At 33.7% G+C, this 23,024-nt stretch overlaps 1 protein-coding gene across 15 annotated transcripts in view; it reads left to right on the top strand.

The window, feature by feature from the left end:
- Positions 1 to 22,290, top strand: part of Mbnl1 (muscleblind like splicing regulator 1) — a 168,817-nt gene extending 146,527 nt beyond the window's left edge. For 10 of the 15 annotated variants that reach the window (XM_010625337.2, XM_010625338.3, XM_010625327.2 and 7 more), the window contains 7 exons: positions 6,048 to 6,305; positions 7,478 to 7,531; positions 8,394 to 8,547; positions 15,184 to 15,219; positions 15,889 to 15,983; positions 18,880 to 18,954; positions 21,645 to 22,290. In XM_010625337.2, coding sequence (XP_010623639.1) covers positions 6,048 to 6,305; positions 7,478 to 7,531; positions 8,394 to 8,547; positions 15,184 to 15,219; positions 15,889 to 15,983; positions 18,880 to 18,936 — 654 coding nt within the window. In that variant the 3' untranslated portion in view covers positions 18,937 to 18,954; positions 21,645 to 22,290. The remainder of the gene's footprint in view (positions 1 to 6,047; positions 6,306 to 7,477; positions 7,532 to 8,393; positions 8,548 to 15,183; positions 15,220 to 15,888; positions 15,984 to 18,879; positions 18,955 to 21,644) is intronic. The other 5 variants (XM_033759300.1, XM_010625329.3, XM_010625330.3 and 2 more) reach the window with 5 other exon arrangements.
- The last annotated feature ends 734 nt before the right edge of the window (positions 22,291 to 23,024 follow it).

Raw genomic sequence — 23,024 nt, 5'->3', positions numbered from 1 at the left:
CTGTTGTCGCACAGGCCGGGAGCTCCCGCGCAGGCCGGGAGCTTGCGCGCACGCCGCCGGGTGATCGCAGACAGGCAGGCAGGCAGGCAGCTGAAAAAAACCCCCTCTGGGGTCCTTGGGTCCTTCCTGGGTCTCGAAAAAGTTTTAACTTGAAGAAAGCTGTCAGCATTTTCCTTCGGAGCATGTTTACATTTTGAGCATTACAACTACAAGGTACTGCTTTGCTTCTACACCTGCTTCAGTGGTTTTCAGGGTTCAGCGAGATTAGAATCACATAGAGTGATTATCAAAAATGCAAAGCCTCTTTCCAAAAACATACTCAGTTGGTCAGTATGTGACTAAGGAATTTTTTTGCAGAGATCAGGCAAGTGATTTGTATTGGTTAGCTTTCCCATGGCAGGGACAGTACACCTAATACCTGCAACTTGGAGGAGGAGAGGTTTGTTTGGCTCACAGTTTCAGAGTTTGCTGTTTCCGGTTAGTTGGTTGCAGAGTACAAGCATCATGGATAAAGGATATAGTGGAGGAATGCTGCTTGCTTCATGGTGGCCAGAAAATAGAATATAGAGGAAGAGCATCAGAGACTAAGGGGCTAGGCACTAAAGAGTCCCAAAGGGCATGCCTTGGTGACCCACCCACTCACACCCAGAAATACACTTTAATTCTCAAGCCAAGTAAGTTGACAGTGAATATTAACCATGTCACTAAATTGTGGCTTATGATACCATTTTTGTGATTTTGGAATACCTTTCTGTATTCTTTAAATACAGTTAGTCTGTAAAACACTAGCTCCAGAAGATGCCAGCACTTTTTAAAACCTCAGCTTTTCATCATTTACTTCAGTTACTTCATTTACTTATAACTCTGAACTAAAAATTCGCCTTCTTCAGCTCATGTACCATTCTACATATGGCTAGATTGCTGTGACACTATGCCAGCGCATTGAAATATTTTAGGTAAAAATAATGATTTCTTAAAATAATTTATATCACATACCCATAAGCATGACTAGGTTAGGAGTTTTATGGTTTTATGTAAAAGAATTTCTATTCCAAAAAAATTAGGAAAGCAGATGATTTAATAATATAGGAAACTTATTGGTAGGATTATTTATTGTGTTTCTGTGCTGTAATGCTACTGTTTCTATAATATTTTAATTTCTCTAGAAAATTAAGCAATCTTGACAGTGTTGGACACGAAGTCTAGGGCTTTTATTTTAAAAATCTGTGATAAGCTTTAGAATGACATGAAAAATACACAGTCACAACCCCGTTTAAAACACTGATGTACAGTGATTCTGTAAATTACAGTCTCTGTGGTTAGTGACGTTTTTTGGAGATTATAAACTTATAAATGGTTTAATATAAAGTAATTGCTATTCTTGGCTTGCCCACTAATTCATTTGCTGCTGATCTGTTACTTATTTCTTCACCTAAATTAAAACAAAAAAATTCCTTTATTTATTGTTGCTTAGAAAGGATAATAAAGTAACTCTACAGTTTATCATCTTGGCATATTGATGAGCTTATTTTTAAATTATATTCATTTCCCTACCCTCTTCGGTATGTACCCTCACTCATAGGAGTGAAGTAATTTACTAATTATTTTGTTACATATTCCTATATATTCAAATTTGATTTTTATAGGGGGTCTAGTGACATTCTTATACACTATACATACTAAAATATATATAAAGATATGAATAATAATATTTGGAGCTATGCTTGTGCTCTCTGACCTAAATGATGGGATCGTCTTTGAAAAATTGAAAGAAAACTCCAGGTTTGTAGAAATCCTATGAGGGAGATGTAGGCATCTTTTTAATTTTTTTAGAAAGGGAAAAATGGATGAAAGGTGTTTAATTATTGGATAACTGTCTGAAACTAGAAATCACATTGTTAGATCAACTCAAGAATTTAGTTGTGTCATAAGTTAAATGTGATGGTTTGCCCTAATCACAAGAATATTAAAATATGGAGATCTTTATCCTTTTTAAATTGAAAATATAGATACTTTATTTGCATTAGGGTACAAATAAATGACTAGAAATTTTATGGACACGTTAATAAAATCATCAGTTATCTTGTACTCCTTAGCATATTAACGTGAGCTTAATAGAAGAAGTCCTTAGTGGTTATCGTTGAATGACATATCTTTTAGTTCCTAATATTGATCATTTTATTTTCAACTGATTATTCAGAGTATTAAAATAAATTGAGTCCATTTACCATGTTACAATTTAAATTCAGTTCTTTTTGATGTTATTTTCCAAAGATGGCTGAGATAATTACACAACTGTAGTGCATACAACACATACTGGTTCAAAAAGATCTCTGAAAAAGAGAGGCAAATGACTCCAGTTTTGAATTAATTCTAACACAGACATTAATTTCCTTAGAATCCCAATGCCTAACTTGCAGAATTTACTATTACTTTTTAAATCTCTTATTGTTTTGACTATTTTGAAATGTGTTTGTTTTAAGAAAATAGAGATTGAATAAAGAACTCTGTATTGTAAGCAGACTTGTATAATGTGTGATAAGCTATCCATCATCTTCTGCAGTATTCATGACATTATGGTGTTACTAGAGTTTTCATTTAGAAGATTTCATAGGGAAACTGGAACCTACACTTTCTTACTTCAGATGTATCTTCTTTTTACTGCATCTACTGTTGATTTCACAAAAGGAGATTTATTTCGCATGAGCTCGAATTTCTTCAGACATTGTTGGATTATTTTTCTGTGAACTATTTAAAGTGTATGATTATCCTGTGTATATTTTTCTGGGTATAGTATTGATAATTTAGAACTTAAATGTTCTCTGGTAATATATTCATTGAAATGTAGATTTTTCCCTAAAAGTAGCCTTTACCTATTTTTTATTAAAGGTTATAAATTTTTACTTGATTTTAAAAAACAAACCACTAATACTGTTAAGTAAAAGACCAGTGTTCTTTTTGATTGAGTCACATGTTGTGTTTAGCTAAAAAATATCCTATGTCAGGAATATATTCTCTGTAGTACCATCTAGGTACACTTAGAGTGGATTACCTCTATTATACACAGTTGGATGAAACTTAAACAACCATTAGCAGTAGTCATGTTGGATACTCTTTAGCAAACTGAAAAAATGCTTATGAAGAAATGAATTAAGATGTGTTATATAAATGTACCAATCCAGATGAAGAGTATAATCCTTAATAAAAAATAAAAGTAATAAAAATAAAACTTTTGGGAAAAAGAAACAATTGCTAGCAATACCAAACAAACAAAAATACTGCTACTTTGAATACTGTTTTGCACAATGAGAAAATGCTTACTCTACATTGTTGACCAAAAAAGTTCAAGTAAGTGACTATACTGTAATTGCAACTGTTTGAAAATGTGTGGGTGCGGAAGACTGGTTTGGTTGAGGATATAAATATAATATTGTTAGGACTATTAAATTTAATTTTATCTTCTGTGTTCCATTGTGTCTGCATGACAAATCTCATAGTTTATTCTGATTTGAATTGTGAAATAAAATTTTTTGAAATTTTGTGTCACTTATAATTTGCTAATATACTACTATATCTCAAATATTTCTCTTGGATCAATGTAGTAGCAATCCCCTATATCTAGATAGATCCCTTTTTATTGATGGTAGCTATTGAGGGAAACTGTATCTTTGAAATTCTGGAAAATGTGTTTTATTCAGAGAGGTATTCAATAATCCACATGTACTTCTGATTCTTGGCAAACATTTTTTCCAGTTTGTTGCTGTCACTACTGAAAATCTCACAAGATACTTTCTATTTTGATTTTATTTTTTCAAGGACTAAGATCATGAAAAAGTCAAAACTGCACATGAGTTGACGCTGAAGCTGGTTTTAGGACACACTTTAAACTGATTCCTGTTTATCAACTGTGGTTAAATATTTTTAGAATGCTTCTGAAATGTATCCAAAGAGGAGTAAGAAATATGAAATTGTAATAAGTCAACCCTCAACACACAGAGACCACAGACAGATTGACTTGAGATCTTTCTTTTGTCGGTGTGGCAAAGAATAAGTTAAATTGAAAAGTGCAGTGGTAGCTTCCCTTGCCAGTTCTTCTCTGAGTGAATTCAGGAAATTAGGGATTACGGTGGGCTAAGAGCTGAAGTGACAGTTCACAGGTCACAGGTACGTCCACGTTTTGTACTGGATGTGGCAGTATTGACATAGATTAGCTGAAACGGTGAAGTAATGTCTGTGTTTATGCTGTGGCATAGATCTAGCATAAATCCCACTTACATGTCCGTGAGTCTTTGTTCCCTTTGTAATTTAGGTGTGTCGGTCTTCCTGGCCCTGGTGAAGAGCCCCCCAGTTTTTGGTTTGGCACTACTAATCTGTGCTTTAGAATGCTTCTCCACCGACTCTGTTGTGCAGCCAGAGGAGGAGGATAATTGTTCTGGAAAATAATTTCATCACTTTGGTTTTAAAATAGTGAACTCCTGGTTATGCTTCCTTTTTTTCTGTTAACATAAATATGGTCCTAAAATAGTCTTTAATAACTTCCTAATTTACCTTTATACTCTTAGTTTTCTCAGTCTCTGTCTGGCACATGGTAGTTATTTCATACAAAGATTGAAACAGATGATGAATGAAGTTGACCCCCTGCTGTGCACGTGAAACACAAAGCTTTAGCTAATTCAGTATTTCTAAACACTGCAGGATGTCATTTGTAATGTTCATTTTTTTAATGATGTAGCACAGTACAAATATAAAGTATATCTTGAGCACTTTTATTAGTAATAGGATATTAATATAATGGAGGCAAAGTAATGGATTTAAGTGAATTTTATACAAATCTAAGAAAATATTTACTTTTTAAATCATAGCAAGGTTACAATTTCTTTTTGTTACTTAAGTAGAAAATAAAGTGCTTAGTGTTTGCATCTGTTCAGTTTGTGAAAAGATCCTTGAAGAAACTATTTCCTTTAAACACGTGTGAAAAGCTTTGGGAAATTTGAAGTACATGAACTAAAATTTAGAAGGACATTCTGTGTTTTAGGTGGCCCTCTTCTGGTGAGAAGGAGAAACTATACCAGATGAAGACTTGGAATTTTTCATACTGTCAAAATCAAGCAAATAAATGACGAACAATCTATTTTCACTCTTTCTCTAGGTTCCTAGTAGCATAATTAACAGACATAAAGCAAGTAGACAGTAACACAAACTAATCTTCTTTTCATCTGCTTTGTGTAGCTATTATGTGACTGTAAGGATCAAAAACTCGGTGACATTTTAATAAAAAGCTATTAAATTTGATTTTTTAATACTATTTACTTGGTCATAATTTTATACTCACACAAAAGTTACAAAGATAAAAGCTAAAGTTTCTACTTACTTTTCCACTGAGCTACATATTAACATCTTACTTAACATAGCATCATCTATAAAAGCGGAAAGTCAACATTGGCACACTGTGGATAACCAAGCCCTAGACCTTAATCAGATGTTATCAGCTACCCTATCAGCATCCTTCCCTGACTCCAAGATTGTCAGCATGGGCCAGTGTCTCGATCTTTTTTATGATTTGACTCTTTGGAAGATTACTCATCATTTTTTTGGGTAAAATATCCTCCCACATCATCTGTCTGCTATCTCCTTCTTAGGAATTTTAAGCAGAAATACAAATGTCATTGTGTCTGTTCATTGCCATATCAGTGGATGGTAGGATAAGCTTATGTCTTATTACAATAATGTGGGCTTTGTTCACTTGGTTAGTGTGCGTGTCAGGTTTCTTCACTACAAAGTTACTCTTTTCTGTGGTAATTAATAAGTGTATTGACATAGTTTTAGATGAGATGTCATATAGTTAATCACAAATACATTTCCTTTTTCGAGGGCATTCTAATGGAATGCAGTTACAATTTGTATATTAAATTAAGCATTGCCGAAGTTATTTTGTTGCATTGTTTGCAGTGATCTTTTCTCCTTCACCTGTGCCTATCAGCATTTTGAATATTAAGTTACAGTCTTATTTATGTTGACTAAACCCCATGCACTTAATGGCTTCATAGGTTTGTCGAGAGTATCAACGTGGCAATTGCAACAGAGGAGAAAATGATTGTCGGTTTGCTCATCCTGCTGACAGCACAATGATTGACACCAATGACAACACAGTTACTGTCTGTATGGATTACATCAAGGGAAGATGCTCTCGGGAAAAGTGCAAATACTTTCATCCTCCTGCACATCTGCAAGCCAAGATCAAGGCTGCCCAATACCAGGTCAACCAAGCTGCAGCAGCCCAGGCTGCAGCCACTGCAGCTGCCATGGTGAGTACAGACATCAGCTCTCTCCTTGTTAGCAGTCAAAAAAGCAAAGTGAACAACCATATCTGACTACAAGCTATTCATTTATTAACCTTTTTTAAAAGTTTTTTGCTGAAGATATGTTTGTTCAGGTATCCCAGAAAATACATAAAGAAGTTACCCTTCACAGAAGTGAGGGTAACTCCTCAAATGGTTCAGATTGCTCCTATTCTTGCCCTAACTCTTAATACTCTGTCTTATTCTGGACATAGGGCTTCTGAAATTTCTGCTTTATAGAGAACCACCTGTCTCCTTCTTTTCAATTTAACGATATTATCACTCTTGGTCTTCTTATTTTTGTGTGCCATCTAATCAGCCGTTGTGTTCCTTTGGTGTGTTCTTTTGCACATCAAGACTCTTCTTTATATACCGCTTTTAACCATAACACAATCTGGAGCTATTTAGGAGAATTACTTCGACAACATTGTTTTTAGAATTAGCTACAGGATTTTGGATAGTATGCTGTCTAGATTATCTGAAATAATATTGTGGCATAAACCGAATTATGTAACTGTAGAAGCCTGATTATGCCATTATCTAGAAAGAAGAAAGACAGCAAGCATTGCTCAAGGAGCTAGAAATTGGATCATTTAGAGTAGACACTAAACTACATGTTTAAAGTAAATTTTAATGTGACCTAATAGCTGAGTTGAATGAGTCCAATTCTTGTTCTTTGCTTAGCTGTCTTAATGTTGTCCTTTTTTACATAAATATATGAATTAATCTCTAAAATATTCATAAAAAACCACTATGTAGCATTTCACAGCACAGTGAAATAATCACGAGAGAGGTCTTTTCTGTGTTTGTTTATGGATACTTGAGCAAAAATACAGAAGGCGGACTCTCTCCTTTTCTCTTGCTTTCACTCTTTTTTTTCTGATAGAGTATCTTGTTTGTAATTAACTACAAGAGGAGTTATCCTCCCAATAACAACTCAATAGTGCCTTTATTGTGCATGCTTAGTCTTGTTATTCGTTGTATATGGCATTCCGATGATTTGTTTTTTTATTTGTTTTTTCTCACCTACCCAAAAATGCACTGCTGCCCCCATGATGCACCTCTGCTTGCTGTTTATGTTAATGCGCTTGAACCCCACTGGCCCATTGCCATCATGTGCTCGCTGCCTGCTAATTAAGACTCAGTCGGCTGTCAAATCACTGAAGCGACCCCTCGAGGCAACCTTTGACCTGGTACTATGACCTTTCACCTTTTAGCTTGGCATGTAGCTTTATTGTAGATACAAGTTTTTTTTTTTTTTTTACCAACTTAAATATATATTCCTTTTTCTGTTATAAAGTTCTAAAGTACAATGAAAAACTGAGTGTGGTTTCCTGACAAAATTAGTGGAAAGACTAATATAAGTACATAGATGGATGTCATACAATGCAAGACTGAAAACCCAGCAGCCCACATTCAGTTTAACTACATTGTAAAATATGCTAAAGAAATACTTGGAGGACATTAAAGTGTATTTTTGACTGTATATTTTATGTACTTGTTTGGTTAGCATGGCTTTAGTAATAGAATTATTTACTTTGTAGTATTTCTAGTTCAGTATTTAAAAAAAATAGTTGCATGCTCTGGGACATTTGCATGTGTAGGTAGATCTGGTTGGGGGGAGGAGCAGAGTGGTGTAGATTTTTATGTTACCAGTTTCAGTCACTCTGTACAATGAACTATTAACATTGCTTATACTTGTCGATCCTCATGGAGCTCGCAGTACAGCTTTTCTTCTTTTCCCAAATCAGTGGCTTCTCACAGAAAGCCTGAAGCATTATGGGATGTTAAGCACCTTAACACGTGATAACACATGCTCTCGTCCAGAGGAGTTTTAATTGTGCACAGAAATAATGCTTCCTTTAAAGCTTTTATCTTGCTTTTTTGTTTTTCCTTTAATTTTTTTGTTTATTGGATTTTTCCCCTTGGGTAGTTAAGTGCTTTGCTGCTTGCTTGCTCATGCTTCCTAACAGTTTTAGCCTTCAACTGATTTTTCTCTTTTCTTTTTTTTTTCTTTTTACTGGTATTTGTTTTTTATACTCATTCACTAAACAGGGAATTCCTCAAGCTGTACTTCCCCCATTACCAAAGAGGCCTGCTCTTGAAAAAACCAACGGTGCCACCGCAGTCTTTAACACTGGTATTTTCCAGTACCAACAGGCTCTAGCCAACATGCAGTTGCAACAGCATACAGCATTTCTCCCACCAGGTAAGGGGTTGGGCTTATTTAATAAAGGAGTCTGATGATCAAGGTAGTACTGGTAGAGCAGATAAACCACACCCCAGGATTGCTTTAAATCATAGATAAGAGGTAAGGTAAGGCGGTCAAAAGTGGAAACTTACTGAAGTATCGCATATGATTTTTCTTTAAAGCTAGGAACTTTAGCTTAAAGAAATACAGATTAAATATCAGTGGTGTTTTATGTATTTATTTGTGTTTGTTATTTGGAATTGAAATATAGTTCTCTTTTCCTCTCTTTCAACACTGTTATATGTATGTCAAGCTGTTTTATGATACTTTTTGCTGTAAGACCCCTTTGCCTTCATGATTCTGTAAGTGTTAATTTGACTTGTATGAAATGACCCTTTCAATTTTGATTAGTTTTGGCCTCTTTGGTTTCCAAGTGGACAATAAAAAATTAACTGTATCTTCTAGAACTCTTAAAGTATGCTCTTCTTAATAAATCAGTTCCTTGCTTAAAATTATTGTTCCTAAACTAATATTGAAATAATTATGTTTACATTTATATTTGAATTTTACGTTTGTGGTTACAATTTATTTTTAATTTGGTCACATATACATATTTTAGAATTATAAACATGGATTTACAAATTAAAAACATGGACTAACAATTCATTTAGATACCTAGAAATTTACTGTTTTGACATACACTGAATTTTACAAAATACATATTTAACTTCTTAGAGTCTGTAATTTAGCTATCCAGACACTCTAATCTCGTTTTCCTTTTTATGCCTTATCTTTTCACTTAAAAATACTATGTTTAGAGATTGAATAAATTAATTTTATTAGTGAATTAATGATTAGTTGTGTATATCAAAGATTGAGCCCCTTAAACTCTATTGAATATTTGTAGTGTGTTAGTTTCATAACACTGTGAGAGAATGTGACAGTGTACATTTGATTCATGAACAAAGGAATAAACTACACTCAAAATAGTTTTTACTGATAGGCACAGCTGGGTTTTTTTAAGTGCATCTTTGAAAACTGGCCATCTATATGTAAATAAATATGTAGTAACAATGAATTTACTAGGATATTCTATTAAAATACTTCATGCTTGTAGTATAAAATAACACTTATACCTGTGAAATAGCAACTGTCAAGTGGTGTTTTGAGAATAAAAAGTGATTTTAATATGTAGTGTATAAATTGCTTTCTGAGGGAAAAACTAACTTTTTCAATATAGTTTTTCAGAAACTTCAAAAAATTCATCATTTTCATTTTTATAAGTTGCCATGTCCCTAGATTTTTACTGTTTCCATGAATAACCCATTAAGTTTATGTCCTCAGACCACTAGACAAAGTTTAAAGTCATTGTAGGTAATTATCATAATCTTTTTGGAGAAATTTAAAAAATTTATTTTTGTCAGTCTCTATTTGAATAAAACTGACAGTTTCCTTAAATATGATCTAAAAATAAAAACGAATCTATCTTCTCCTAAATGTAAAGAAAAGTTGAAATAATTTGTCCTACCAAGTGGACATTAGTTTCTCCAATAGTCAGATGACCATATTCTTTTCTAAGTTAAGTGTAATCATGAGTTGAATACCATGCATTATGACATTAGTGTATTATTTATGACAGTAGTGTATCTCCTTAGAAGTTTTAAGTCCCTAGATAGAAAAAAGCTAGGTACAGTTCAAAGCAGAATCAATTGTTCTTTTGTTCTTGAAAGTTAAGCGTTGCTAATTTAAATATAATATACTATAATATCTTGAAATATGCTGACATTTTGAACATAAATTTTTTATGATACATTTTTGCATCGGCTATTCTGTCCTTTTTTTTTTTTTTTTTTTTTTTTTTTTTTTTGGTCCTGGGGACTAAACTCACAGGATCTTGCACTTGGGAGTCAGGTGCAGTGCTACTGAACTAAATGCCTGGCCTAGGTATCTATAGCAATATAAAATAATATTTGTCTCCCTTTTTTAACTGGCTAAAGCTGCAGGTTGATCTATTTATTAGTCACATAACCAGAAACAGATCTTCCCTTCGTATATCTTCAAAAATATTTTTTATTGTATATGTGCCTATGTGCACACATAAAAAAACGCCCTCATGACATCAAAAGTTTAAAACAGCCTTCCTTTACTTCTGCCAGACCACTTTGTCAGATAGAAAGAAGAGCCTGAAGTGCTGGGAATGTGAGCTCAAACACCTCAGGGCCCAGGCAGCAACATAAACAAATGAAGCAAGAACAAAACTGGGAGTCAGCCTCAGAGCCTGAGAGGTATGAGCCTGAGAACAGCGCAGGCCCATCCCCAGGGGAATGGTCAGTGTGTAGACTTAACCTTTTGTTGTCGCAGAGGTATATCTGCTGCCAGATAATTCCTGGGGAAGCACAGACTCTCCAGTGACACCACAGTGTATTGAAGAAGTGTGATTGCATCTGTGCTTCTTAGGGTGAGCTGGACACAACCTGCCTGGAAACCTTGCTACACAATGCTGCTCCAGAATATGCTGGACATCAGTGTGTTTATATGTGAAATCCCCAAATTTTTAAAATGTTGCTGTTTAGTATAGTTTTAAAAAAAACAACCTTTCAGAACTAAAAACTCATTTCTACCATGGATTCACATGTAATGTTGTGTAATTCCTGGGAGCAATCAAATTCATTTTAGAAAATCTAGATTATCCTATGCATAAATAACACAGAAGAATCACATAAAACCAAAACATCCCAACAGTCTAACAGTTGGGAAGTTATACTCTGAGGACCTTATTGGGACTAGGTAGAATATCAAAGTAATTTCTATTCTGTAACTCACATTTTACAATTCGGTAGTCTGTTGTTTCAAAAAGAATGATAGAGATAAGTAGGTCTACGTAATTCACATTGCAATGAAGCATAGTTGGCTAAATCCTTAGAACAGTTGTCTATGCGTACAGGGGATGGGTTGCTGGCAGATCAGGATTCTCTGTCAAGACAGCCAGCAAGCTAGCAATGTACAGTAACTTAAAGAACAGAATTGGGTTTCTGTGGCATCTGCTCATCTGACCATCATATATGCCTGCATCCAACCACCCATCCTTTCATACACCCATCCTTCCATCCGTCCACATATCCGTCCATCTGCTGTCATTCTGTCCTTAGCTTCCTCTTTCCTTTCCTTCATCCTTCCCTCTCTTCATCTGTCCATCTTCTCATTCATTCAGTCAGTATATTTTGATTGCATATCACATAGTATATCAATACTTATGAGAGAGATTATAGTCTCCTAGCTCTAGGGGAAAATCTGATATCCAGAAATACTTTCTTTATCTAATACAGTTTTTTTAAAATATCTAAATGTAAATAAATCTTATACCCATCATACATGCTTTGAGGTTGCAAGCCCCAAAATTTTCTATTGCCATGGGCCTAATTATTTAACATATTTTGCTCAGAAGGGTTACTTTTACTGCGTAGATGTACTGTGCTGTGCTATACTGGGTACTTGACATATTCTTTTCTGTCTTTTATTTTTCTTAGTACAACCTCAAACGGTTGGGTTAATATTCCCACTTTACCGTTGAGTAATTTGGGGTCCACTGAGGTACAGAGATAAATGGTTTATGGTGTTCAGTAGAATTTGAAATTAGGTTGGAGGACTTGGGTTAGTCTTTTGATATCTATAAGCATATTATGTAGATATCTAAAAAAGATTTGATCAGGGTACACACCTGTAATCAGCACTCTGGGAAGCAAGACAGAAGTATCACAAATTCAAGGCTAGCTTAGGCAGTTTAGCAGCTTAGCAGGAAGGTGTCTCTGAGAATGTAGCTCAGTCAGAAGGCCCAAGGTTCAATCCACAGAACCACAAAAACAAACAAATAAATAAATAAAAGAATTTGGGAGAATGACATTAACCCTTACTGATCACCTAATATCATACCTGAGATTTTACACTTTCCATCTTATTTATAGGTAAATATTAGATTAAGTTCATATTAAGGGTATTTTCCTCCCAATTTTTAGAGTATACATCTTTATTTTTACCTTCACTCTCAGGACTAATTGATTATTTGTACACAGTATATATAATCTAGAGCTTGCTTATATTGTAGGTGTGAATTCAGTCATGTAGAGTATATTAGAAATATCATTTTATTTACATTTCCCCCCATAAATTTAAATTAAATTCTACACTCTAATGTCACTGCCAGATGGAAGTAATTGATGAAAAGAAAGTGCTGCTTTTGTGGATATCAATTTTGATAATTCAATTCAGTGTGAGTTTTTAGTCCTAAAGATAATACATTAATTGTAGAAGACCTTAATCAACCTTGTACTTCTTATAATAAACCTAAGTTGGCTTGAATTATCACATGGAAATTCCAACTTCCAACTAAACCTCTATTGTAATACTTTTTTTCTCTCCTACTTGTTTCTATTCTTGAAGTAGTTTTAACTATGCATACATTTCATTTGTAAATTTCCATTCTGCTATTTTACTCTACACAAAGATCAATTAAAATTTTAATTTAAAAAGTCATCTAATTAAAGTAACACATTGCACAGAAATACGCCATTCAGCTAATCATGTATCTTTGTAGGCAAAATTGGAGATTGACAAATACATCCACTTAAATTTTGCTGTATGCTGAAAATTGAAGAAAATATTTAATTTGGCTATCCGTGTATCATTGTTAGTAATTCAAACCACTTAAGTAAAGATTCATATTTTGGTCATTTCAAAAGTGATTTTTGCTTTTGGTAAGTGGGTCCTACAGCATTTTGTCTTCATATTTGTGAGTTACTGCACCCCAGCTAGTATTTTCATTGCTGCCTTATGTTTATTTGCTGCAAATCCCTCTCAGAACTGTGTGCATTGGTTGTCATGGTAATGAGAAAGATAACTCAACTAAAATTCATGTCTTAAAATGGTTTAGGGTTTTAGAGTGATAGTATAAGGTTGACTCATTTCCAGCATGTGCAGTCTTTATTATGCATGGAATGAAATACAGTAGGCAAATTGCAGTATAATAATTCATAGTACATTTGAAACCTATAACTTCTCCAATATTTAAACTAGCTTTACTACCCTTTAAATATCACGTAATTCTTTTTCATTCATATTCTTCTGTAATTTCCCAGTCCTTCTACCCTACCATTAGAGGATAAAGGGTATCAAAACAATCTAGACCTGGTACTAAATTTTCCTTTCTCTGCTGTCTCAAATTCATTTCTTTGTAGTAATCAGTTTGTTTCTCTTGTCTTTTATGAGTCTCTTACTCAGCTGTATTAGCAAATTACAGTGGTAGTCAGTTGTCTTAATGCCTGTCAATGTAATGTTACTCCTAAAAGGGTGCTTCCCTAGGTCCATTCCTGAGTTTAATCACTGGTCTTTGTGCCCACAAGTTGTTTAATTGCAGCTGTGACAGCATGCCAGTTAAGTAATCTGTGTGTTTCAGTTAAGTTTCTCAATGGCGGCTTTCTTTTGTAAGGCCATATCTGACAAGATTCAATTGGCAGATATTTTTCTAACAAATGTTCATCCCAGATGATGCTAGTATTTAAACCAGGTTGTGCCAAGATTTAGATAGAAATACACAGTCATTTGATATTTTAAAACTTGAAAGTCTAAAATAATCTTGTAGGAAAAAACAGTAGTTCTCCATATGGGAAAGTGCCCTGAACTTTGTAAAATAGATTTTCAATATTTATATGTCAGAATAGGAACTATATATGGAACACTTATTTTTACTTCTCATGTTCAAACTATTTTGAACATTAGTGCTAACACCTCTGTGTGATGTATGCATCTTCATTATGTACCACTCACAGTTTTACTGAAGTCTAATTAGTAATTTCTTGCATGTAAAATTTTGTAAGACATTTGCTACTGTGGGAAGTCTTAAGGGTCTAAACCAACAATGAAAACTAGTCCGTTTTCTCAAATTCCTACCATGTAAGCCAATTTGAGACTCAAAAGAAGTTATATTCTCACTTATAATACTTTTCCTACATTTTGATTTCAAACAGACAGATTTCACTTTCTTTTTATGCATAATTTATTACTCAATATTTCTCCAGTAAAATTCCTGTGTGAATGATCACAACCCACTTTGTGTCTGTACAGTTACTCCTACAATGAACAGAGAAATAAAACCAAGGAAGTTAAAATGAATGTTTTAGTTTCATTATATCATTCAGTGTTGTACAATAAATTATTTAATGTTTCAGTGACAAATAATATTCTTAATTATCAAAAATGAGTTCAATCTAAAGAAAATATTAATACATTAATGTGTCAAAGTCAGAAATAGAGCAGCTAAATGGCTAGTAACTATATTAATCAAAATAAATTACATTATTTTTAAAAGAATTATACAGATTTAAGTCTTTTCAAAAATACTTTTCCTGTAGGCAGCAATGAATAGAAACAAAGTGTACCAGCACACAGTCAAACTGGCTTTTATTCTTCACCTGAGACTAGTTCTAATTGATCACTGTGCTATTGTATGATTTGATTGTGCTGACAGTTACATGCCACTGTTCCCATAATAACAATTTTTCTTCTTTGTTCAAATGAATTTCCTAATTACACGTGTGATGGGATGTTTTAATTCTTTTCCCTTTTCAAATCCACCTTCCTGTTGCAATGCATGATGGGCAGGCTCAATATTGTGCATGACACCCGCTACAAGTGTTGGTAGGTGCCAGCTTTGTTTCTTGATTATCTTAAACCTATGGTGCTCCTCACAGCCCCTCAAAATCCACTGCTAAGTTTAACTTTTATCTATTGGGCAAGTCCATTTTCCTTTTACTAACACCTGTCAATTAAATGACATTTTCTATTTAATTGACAAGGACTCACATAAATGTTTTCTTTACACACGACAGTTTCCTTTAATCACCTTTGGTGGATTTTGATTGGACTATGAGTTCTGGTGTGTAAAACAAAAAACTATATCATAAAATAATAAACTGTATTTTCATAATAGTAAAAATACTTTACTCAGATAACTGTATGTCAAGTAAATATCTATATTTTTATTTAGATTTTGAATGTCTATGAACACTATATAAAATTCTCATTTTTTGACTTAGAAAATTAAGCCTGTTTGTGTCAATTTTCTTGATTTGATGGTAACAAGCTTTTTTTCCCCCTTTTTTTTCTCTTTCATCCCCCTCCTCTTCTCTCCTTGGAATGTTGTCCTGCTTTGCGCTGTGATTGCATGTCACTCGCTGGTGATGATGTCCTGTCACATGGCTTATTGCTATGATAAATATCATGCCCAATGATCTCTTCCATGTTGCCATGGTTTCCATATTGCTACACTCTTCTGTATGTTTGCTTATATGATTTTCCCTTCGAAAGTTCCCATGGTGCACGGTGCTACGCCAGCCACTGTGTCCGCAGCAACAACATCTGCCACAAGTGTTCCCTTCGCTGCAACAGCCACAGCCAACCAGGTTTGCTAATTTACAGCTTTGTTTCTTAAAAAAACAACTCTAATAGGGCTCAGTCCAGCAGCCTTTATACACGCAGATTTCCCGTTGGAGTCAGTGGGAATCGTGTGTATATGAGGGCTGTAGAGGGTGCTGTAATGAGCATGGGGTTTCAAAGATACCTCTTGTTGGCCTACACATTCTTTCTATGATGAGCAGCAGAATGCTTTTATGCTATTTATAAGTGCTCCAAAGTTGTCGCAGCTCCATTTCTGAAGCTACTAAAATGATACTTACACAAGCAATTCTCACTTGGTTTCAACCAAATGTGCAGGTATATTGATTAGTCAAAAATAGAGGCAATCTTAGGATTTTTATTAAAAGTATTTGGTGTATACATTTCCTTAAATTCTTACCTAAATTCTTAATAAAAGGGAAAATATTTTAATGTATTACATATGCCACAGATGACTACTCTTGTAAATAAGAGTTTGCTATAAAATTATTTGATTTCTTTGATAAGCACATTGCACATACAAAATTAATTAAGTTCATGTGCAATATTTCTAAGCTTTGATTCTTAGAAAAAAGATGAAAAAATGCTAAGTGCTCTTATTTCTATAATTACGCTGTATAGCAGTTGGTCATTTATGAAGAAAAAAGAAATAAAGTATTGTAAATAGAGACTCATTGTGTATTCGATACAAATTTACAGAGTAATAGTTATGCAGGGTACTTTTAAATAAAAGGAATTATTTAAGAGATTTAAAATTTGTGATACCCAATGACTATTTAAAATAAAATTTATATTTATAGTTTAAAAGTTGACTTCTTTCCCCCACATTTTCTGATTCTGTTTAAAAATATGATCTAAAAATACTGATTGGGTCCAAGTCTCATTTATATAAAGTAATTTGGGGTTTTAAATATATGGATATGTTTGTTATGAAAGAAAAGTTCAGTTGGGTATCATGTATGAAAAGCGGTAACCAAATTTCAGATAACCCCCTGCCTAAGTTTAGATGAAGTTGAGTGAGTATCGTAAGAATCAACATCAGATGTGATTCTACATGTTGCCTCCTGGGAAGAGAAGAACAATTGAGTCCTGCCTAAAATTGTGTTTTTTACTAAAATGTCATTGTATTCTTGATGGACTTTCAGATATTCATGTGCCCATTAAAAACTTTTAAAAGTACACTTCCAGAATGGATCTATTTAAAAGTTTTAGATAAACTTCAAACATTGTTTGGCAAAGAATCATTATGTTTACAGAAGCTTGTCCAGTTAGCCCTGAATTTATGCTAGCATATCATACTTATTTACAAGAATGCTAGTTTGTGTGTGTGTGGCATACTAGTAAGTAATCTTCAACAGGTATATCTTCATGGATTCAGTGTCATCTGTTTATGGTGCCAGTCATTGATGCTGAACTCTCTTGTATGTATCATGTATGACTACAGAATTGCTGGTGTAAGCAGAACTATAACAAAGCAAATTTCCACATGCCCTTGGCCACCTGGGTTGTAGGGGACACTTCACCTTTTGCATTGTGCTGTGACCATTTCATGCATAATCTTGGGTCTTCATACTATTTTAAAACCAAAGAAAAGGAAAGGGAATGGATATATATATACACACATATATTATATCTACATATACATACATATGTATATGCCTTTAGTACATTAGCAATGCTAGAAATAGCTGATGCCACAACATGCAGCCTGCATGCATGCAGAAGTTTTAGCTGGCCCTTCATCTGCATCGATTGGTGTTGAAGGTCCTTGGTATGTTTCGACAGCCCCATCCTTGATGCTTCTACACTGTTGGGTGCAACATCCTGTCCTGCTGCAGCAGGAAAAATGGTATGAGAAGCTTCATTATGCTTGGAGCACATTTTCGTGCCATTTGCCAATGCTGTAAATTGTGTAAAAAATGTCAGCTGAGAAATGGAAGTAAAATATGGACAAATAAATATACATTCCAGACTGTGGATTGTAGCATGTTAGTCTAGGATGTCTAAATTGAAACAACAATAATGTCTTCATGTATGTGACATCATTATTCTCCCATCAGCATTGCAGAAATGGGATTAATACCATTTTATAGAAGAAATGTAATCCTAGAGTAATTAGTTGCTTTGCTCAAGTTCACCCAACCAGGAAGTGAATCACTAGCAACAGAACATGTTCTTTTGGCCTGCGATCATCTCTATCTATAGTGCTGCTGCCCCCATGCTAGCAGCCTTTAATTTTGGGTTAGAGAAGAATTGAGTTACAAGTTTATAGTTCTTGGTTTGGGGGACTATTGAAATAAATAACCTTTATATCAGTGTCTTACAAATTTTCTCTCAAGTTGTCTAAATATCTTGCTCATTCATAATGCAATGATGTGTAATGTCTATATCCTTATCCAGTTCTTTTGCATTACTCCCTATAATTCTTACCTAGTATTTTTAATTTGGAAAAAAGTTAGACATTCTAATTTGAATGAAAATGGTAGAAATTTGGTTGCCCAAAAATAGACAAGATGTTTCCTACTCTGATTTCTGTATTCTTAATAAGTAACTGAAACCACAAGAGAGAGAGAGAGAGCGAGAGAGTGTGTGTGTGTGTGTAGGCCAACAAAAAGGGCTTTCTTTCAATTACTGCTCTGCATGAATTTTTGGTAGTTTTACTTCTCTTACTTCCTAAAAACTAGTAACATTTATAGAATAGTATTTAACACAAATATTTTTAAAAGTGAGTTGCTATTCTGGCATTTAAATTCATATTAACCAACTGTTACGTTGACCGGATAAGACTATCACCTCACAGCTGATTCTTACTCTTCTTGAAAAGGTTAATATTAAGATGTTTTCATCTCTTGGTTGTTGGCTTGCTTGCATGGATCATTCATTAAATAATTTTTTATTTGCTAGATACCCATAATATCTGCCGAACATCTGACTAGCCACAAGTATGTTACCCAGATGTAGAATTGTCATCACTAAACAGTAAGTTCATTCTGTAATGTACAGCTGTATGTCTATGGTGATTTTCTTAAGATAATAGATGTATAGTATACTTAATTTCACGAAACTTCAGAGATAATATTGTAGAGTTCACATTTTTATCTTAGAAGGGTTATGTAGAATTATATATAAATGTAAATATGATGCTATCACTTAAAATACAAAATACTGAAGGATAGTAAATTTTGTTTTTTATTTCATAAAAGATAACAAGCATGAAGAAAAATATGACTTAAAAGTAAAAAGAAGGCATGTGTTAAGGGTTGGCATATATTTTTAAAGGGCCAAATAGTAAATATTTTGGCAATTGGGCCATTTACTTTGTAGAATCTGATCAATTCTGCCACTGTAGCTTGGAAGCTACCAAACGTAGTATACAAGCAGTGTTGGTGGACCTATGGTGTTTTTCTTTTAAGACAAAAGATGTTAGTGTGTAAGTTTTTTTTTTTTTTCCTAAACCAAACCTCAGTATTGAGGTTAATTGCAGTGTTGGCACTTTGAAGATAAATAAGTGGGCTTTGGGTTGCAGTTTGGGCAGTCTAAAAGATTTACCATCACTTGTATAAAGGAATAGATATGGCTGCGTTCCAATAAAACTATTTTGCAAAACAGAGTAGCTGGATTTGGCTCACTTAGTAGTTCAGCTGACCCCTTGTGATCATCGGTAATTTTATTTTTCCTGTTGTTTAGCTAAATCTTAAGAATATGTACAGTGGATACTTGAGTTACAACTGGCCTGACATACACACAACTTGGGTTATGACCAGAATTTTAGTTTTAGCTTATGAACAAAGTCTTATGACCTGAATGCCAGCTGTTTATGTTCCCGATGGCCTCAGGTACAGATTTAACCCTGAACGAGTTCTGAAAGGAACATGAAAACAACCTTTCCTGTGTGGGGTTAATTGAGAAAGTCTGTGCCAGTGTCTCTCTAAGGACACTGAGATCTGCCTGTGTACAGGAGAGAGACTTTGAAGGCTGTGTAGAGGAGCCTGAACCTTTATTTGATGAACTTAAGTTACAACCACTCCTTTTGAACGAATTGAGTTCATAAGCCACGTCTCACCTGTAGAAACATTGTCATGAATACTTTGAAAGTCACCTTTTTGTAATTCAAAGAAAATATATTTTATTCAGTATGCATGCATTCAAGTTACAATATATGCTCAGAAGCATGATGGGTACCTGTTTTTATATTTAGAATGGACTACAATATTTAAAACTGAATCTGGTAAATAAAACAGATGGTCCTTCCATTTTTGCTTCCTTTTATTTATTTGGTCGTCAACATTACAAATGAGATTTTGTACTACTTTGGGTTGGTTGTGTGTTGAGATACAAGATGTACCTAATCTCAGGATAATAGATTAAAGTAAAAGATTAGGAACAAAGATGAAGGAGCAACTCTTCCCAACAAAATCAGAAAAGAAAATGTTGATAGTGAACGTACATATGGAGAATGGAGAAATAAGGACCTTAGAGAAGGGACAGTATACGAGTCAGGATTCATGGTGGCAGAGAAGCAGTTAGAGCCCCTGGTGACTAAGCCATAGGGAGAGGCAAAGACAGAGCCCATTGCTGGAGAGAGGAGGGATAGATAGAATCTATGAGCCCTTAAGAAAGAAATGATAGAGTGGATTTGAGAAGCAGTAGTATAAAGATGTGCTGAGGTCATGAAGTAAATCGTTGAAATTGATTTTTATTTAATGAGCTCTCTCAAAGCAGTTCTGATAAAAAGATTCATCATCATGACAAATAGTACATTGCTTTTAGTTTGTAGATTTAGCAGAGGAACTCTTCATTTGACAATTTAAAGAATCTGTTTCCAGTTTTATTGTCTTTTGATGTTTAGTATTATGCATTTATGTTCTATTTCTTAGCAATAATCCAGGTTAAAAAATGTGATACCCCATGATCATAAATCCATCAATACATAGTAAACCAATGGCCTTGTTTTTATGGACGTTTAGGATCTTACTGTTCTATTTATTTTAAAAATGTTTGCTTTCATTTGAAGTTTCAGTATTTAAACTGTTTTTTCAGTTAGCAAAATGGTGATTTTTCTCATTCTCAAAGTTATATTCTAAAGAATGTTTTTAATTTTTAAACATTCCCTGATGAAACTAAATTTCATGTAAAAACCAAAATTTTTAACTGTCAGATACATTGTTCTATCCAGTAAAGCTTAATTCATCAGGAATATTCCTTAATACATAAATAAAGATTTTAGTTTTTCTTGGCATTAGAGGAAAGACCATCTATAAGCTATGAATTTTCTAAAAAACTCAAAGTATCATATTTCCATGAATTTTAATTTTGTAAGCCAAATCATTCTGAAAACTTACTAACATTACAAAAAAGTAAGATGAGTTTGAACTCTGCTCTATGAGAATAGTGTTAAGAAAAGAATTCTACTAAATTATGCCCCTTGATTCTGCAACTATATTTATCTTAGTAATAGGAAATTTTTGAGAAGTGCCTATAATTTTATTAAATTGCATATCCTAGCATTCACAAATACCCATTTAAATTTACCCATTTGCTCTACTGAAGTGGGTTTTGTTTTTACATGAAGATATAATAATGTATGTATAAATTTGATATTAAATATGTATTGGACACTGCATTTAGTAATTTTGCTTTAACACAAATTTTCTCTTTTTTCCTTGTAGATCATACTAAAGAGGAAAGGACAGTGTGCTTGGTTAGAGTAAAGGACGAGGTCATTAGCCATATTGTATATACCTTCAAGCAACACACACAAAAATCCCTCAGCCCCAAGACATCCACATATTGCATGTTAAACAGAAGAAAAGACAACATGGAAATCCACTGCACACTGTTGCCTATACACTTTGTACACTTAATTGATATTTGCGCTGAGGTGATATTCCTGTCTAAAAGAACAACATTGTCTTTCTTTTCTAGCACAGAATTATGCATTAAAATATGCATACCTAATTAGTTTCCTATATATTCACGCCATCTTGAAAAGACAGACTATGGTGTAACCATGATTCTATTATGTATTGGTACGTCTGTAGACCAAGATATAATTTTTTAAAAATAAGTTTATTTCTTTCAAGGTTTACAAATAACAAAGGTGCACCTTGTATTTAAAATTGCCATTATAGATGAGAGCGTGCATGCACAGTCATTTTTGTTTAAGAGTAATATTTTTAATGTAATAGATTGTAAGACGTGGTGAGGGAGGGATCTGACAGAGATGAATGTGCCAAGCAAAACCACAACTGTGTATATTTTAAAGCACATCATGGTTTTACCTACCATGTTGTCAAGGATTCTCATGAAGTGCCATAGACTGTACATCAAATTAGAGTATTATTTCTTCAGTGTTACTGTTTTCAGAGCCACATTCTGTTGCTTATTTGCTAGTACTAATCAATCAAAGGGCACCATTCTTTTTTCCTTTTTTTTTTGGAAACCAAAGCTGTCTCAGAAATGGCCAATTTAATTACAGTAACAATAGACAGCACAACACAAACTCTCAATACAGATAAACTCACATACTGGAGATATATATAATAGATAAATATATAAAATTATTTTAATGCATTGTAGTGTAATATTTATGCATACTATACTGTATAACATGTTATTCAAAAGGGATATGCCATTTCTGAGACACAATAACAAAAATGTTTGAGGAAATTATTTTGCTTCTATTTATAGCCTCTCAAAAGTCTAAAGACTATAAATGCTTTGCAAAAAATGGTTTCACGTTTGCTTAAATGCTTCATCAAAGTCACATTCAAAATAGTGACTCTAAACAAAGAAGAAAGCAGCACTATCATCAGATGCATGATAAACCAAAATATGAAAATGGCAAATGTTTAATTAACCTAGTAATTGGTTGGGTAAAGTACATGGGTGAATTTTCTATGTAATTTTTTTGTTGTTTTATTCTGTTCAGATTAACTGCTTATAGCCTTAGAAAGCCTTTTGCAAAATTTTAAAAAATAGATGTGCATTCAGTTTTTAAGAATGGATTCATCCAAAGGAATTCCTTTTTTTTTTTTTTTTTTTTATTT

The sequence above is a fragment of the Fukomys damarensis genome, unplaced genomic scaffold (genome assembly GCF_012274545.1).
Source record: "Fukomys damarensis isolate Sample0158 unplaced genomic scaffold, DMR_v1.0_HiC HiC_scaffold_37, whole genome shotgun sequence".
In the NCBI taxonomy this organism is placed as follows: domain Eukaryota; kingdom Metazoa; phylum Chordata; class Mammalia; order Rodentia; family Bathyergidae; genus Fukomys; species Fukomys damarensis.
Note: the sequence above shows the minus strand (reverse complement) of the source record. Positions and strands in the feature narration are given on the sequence as shown.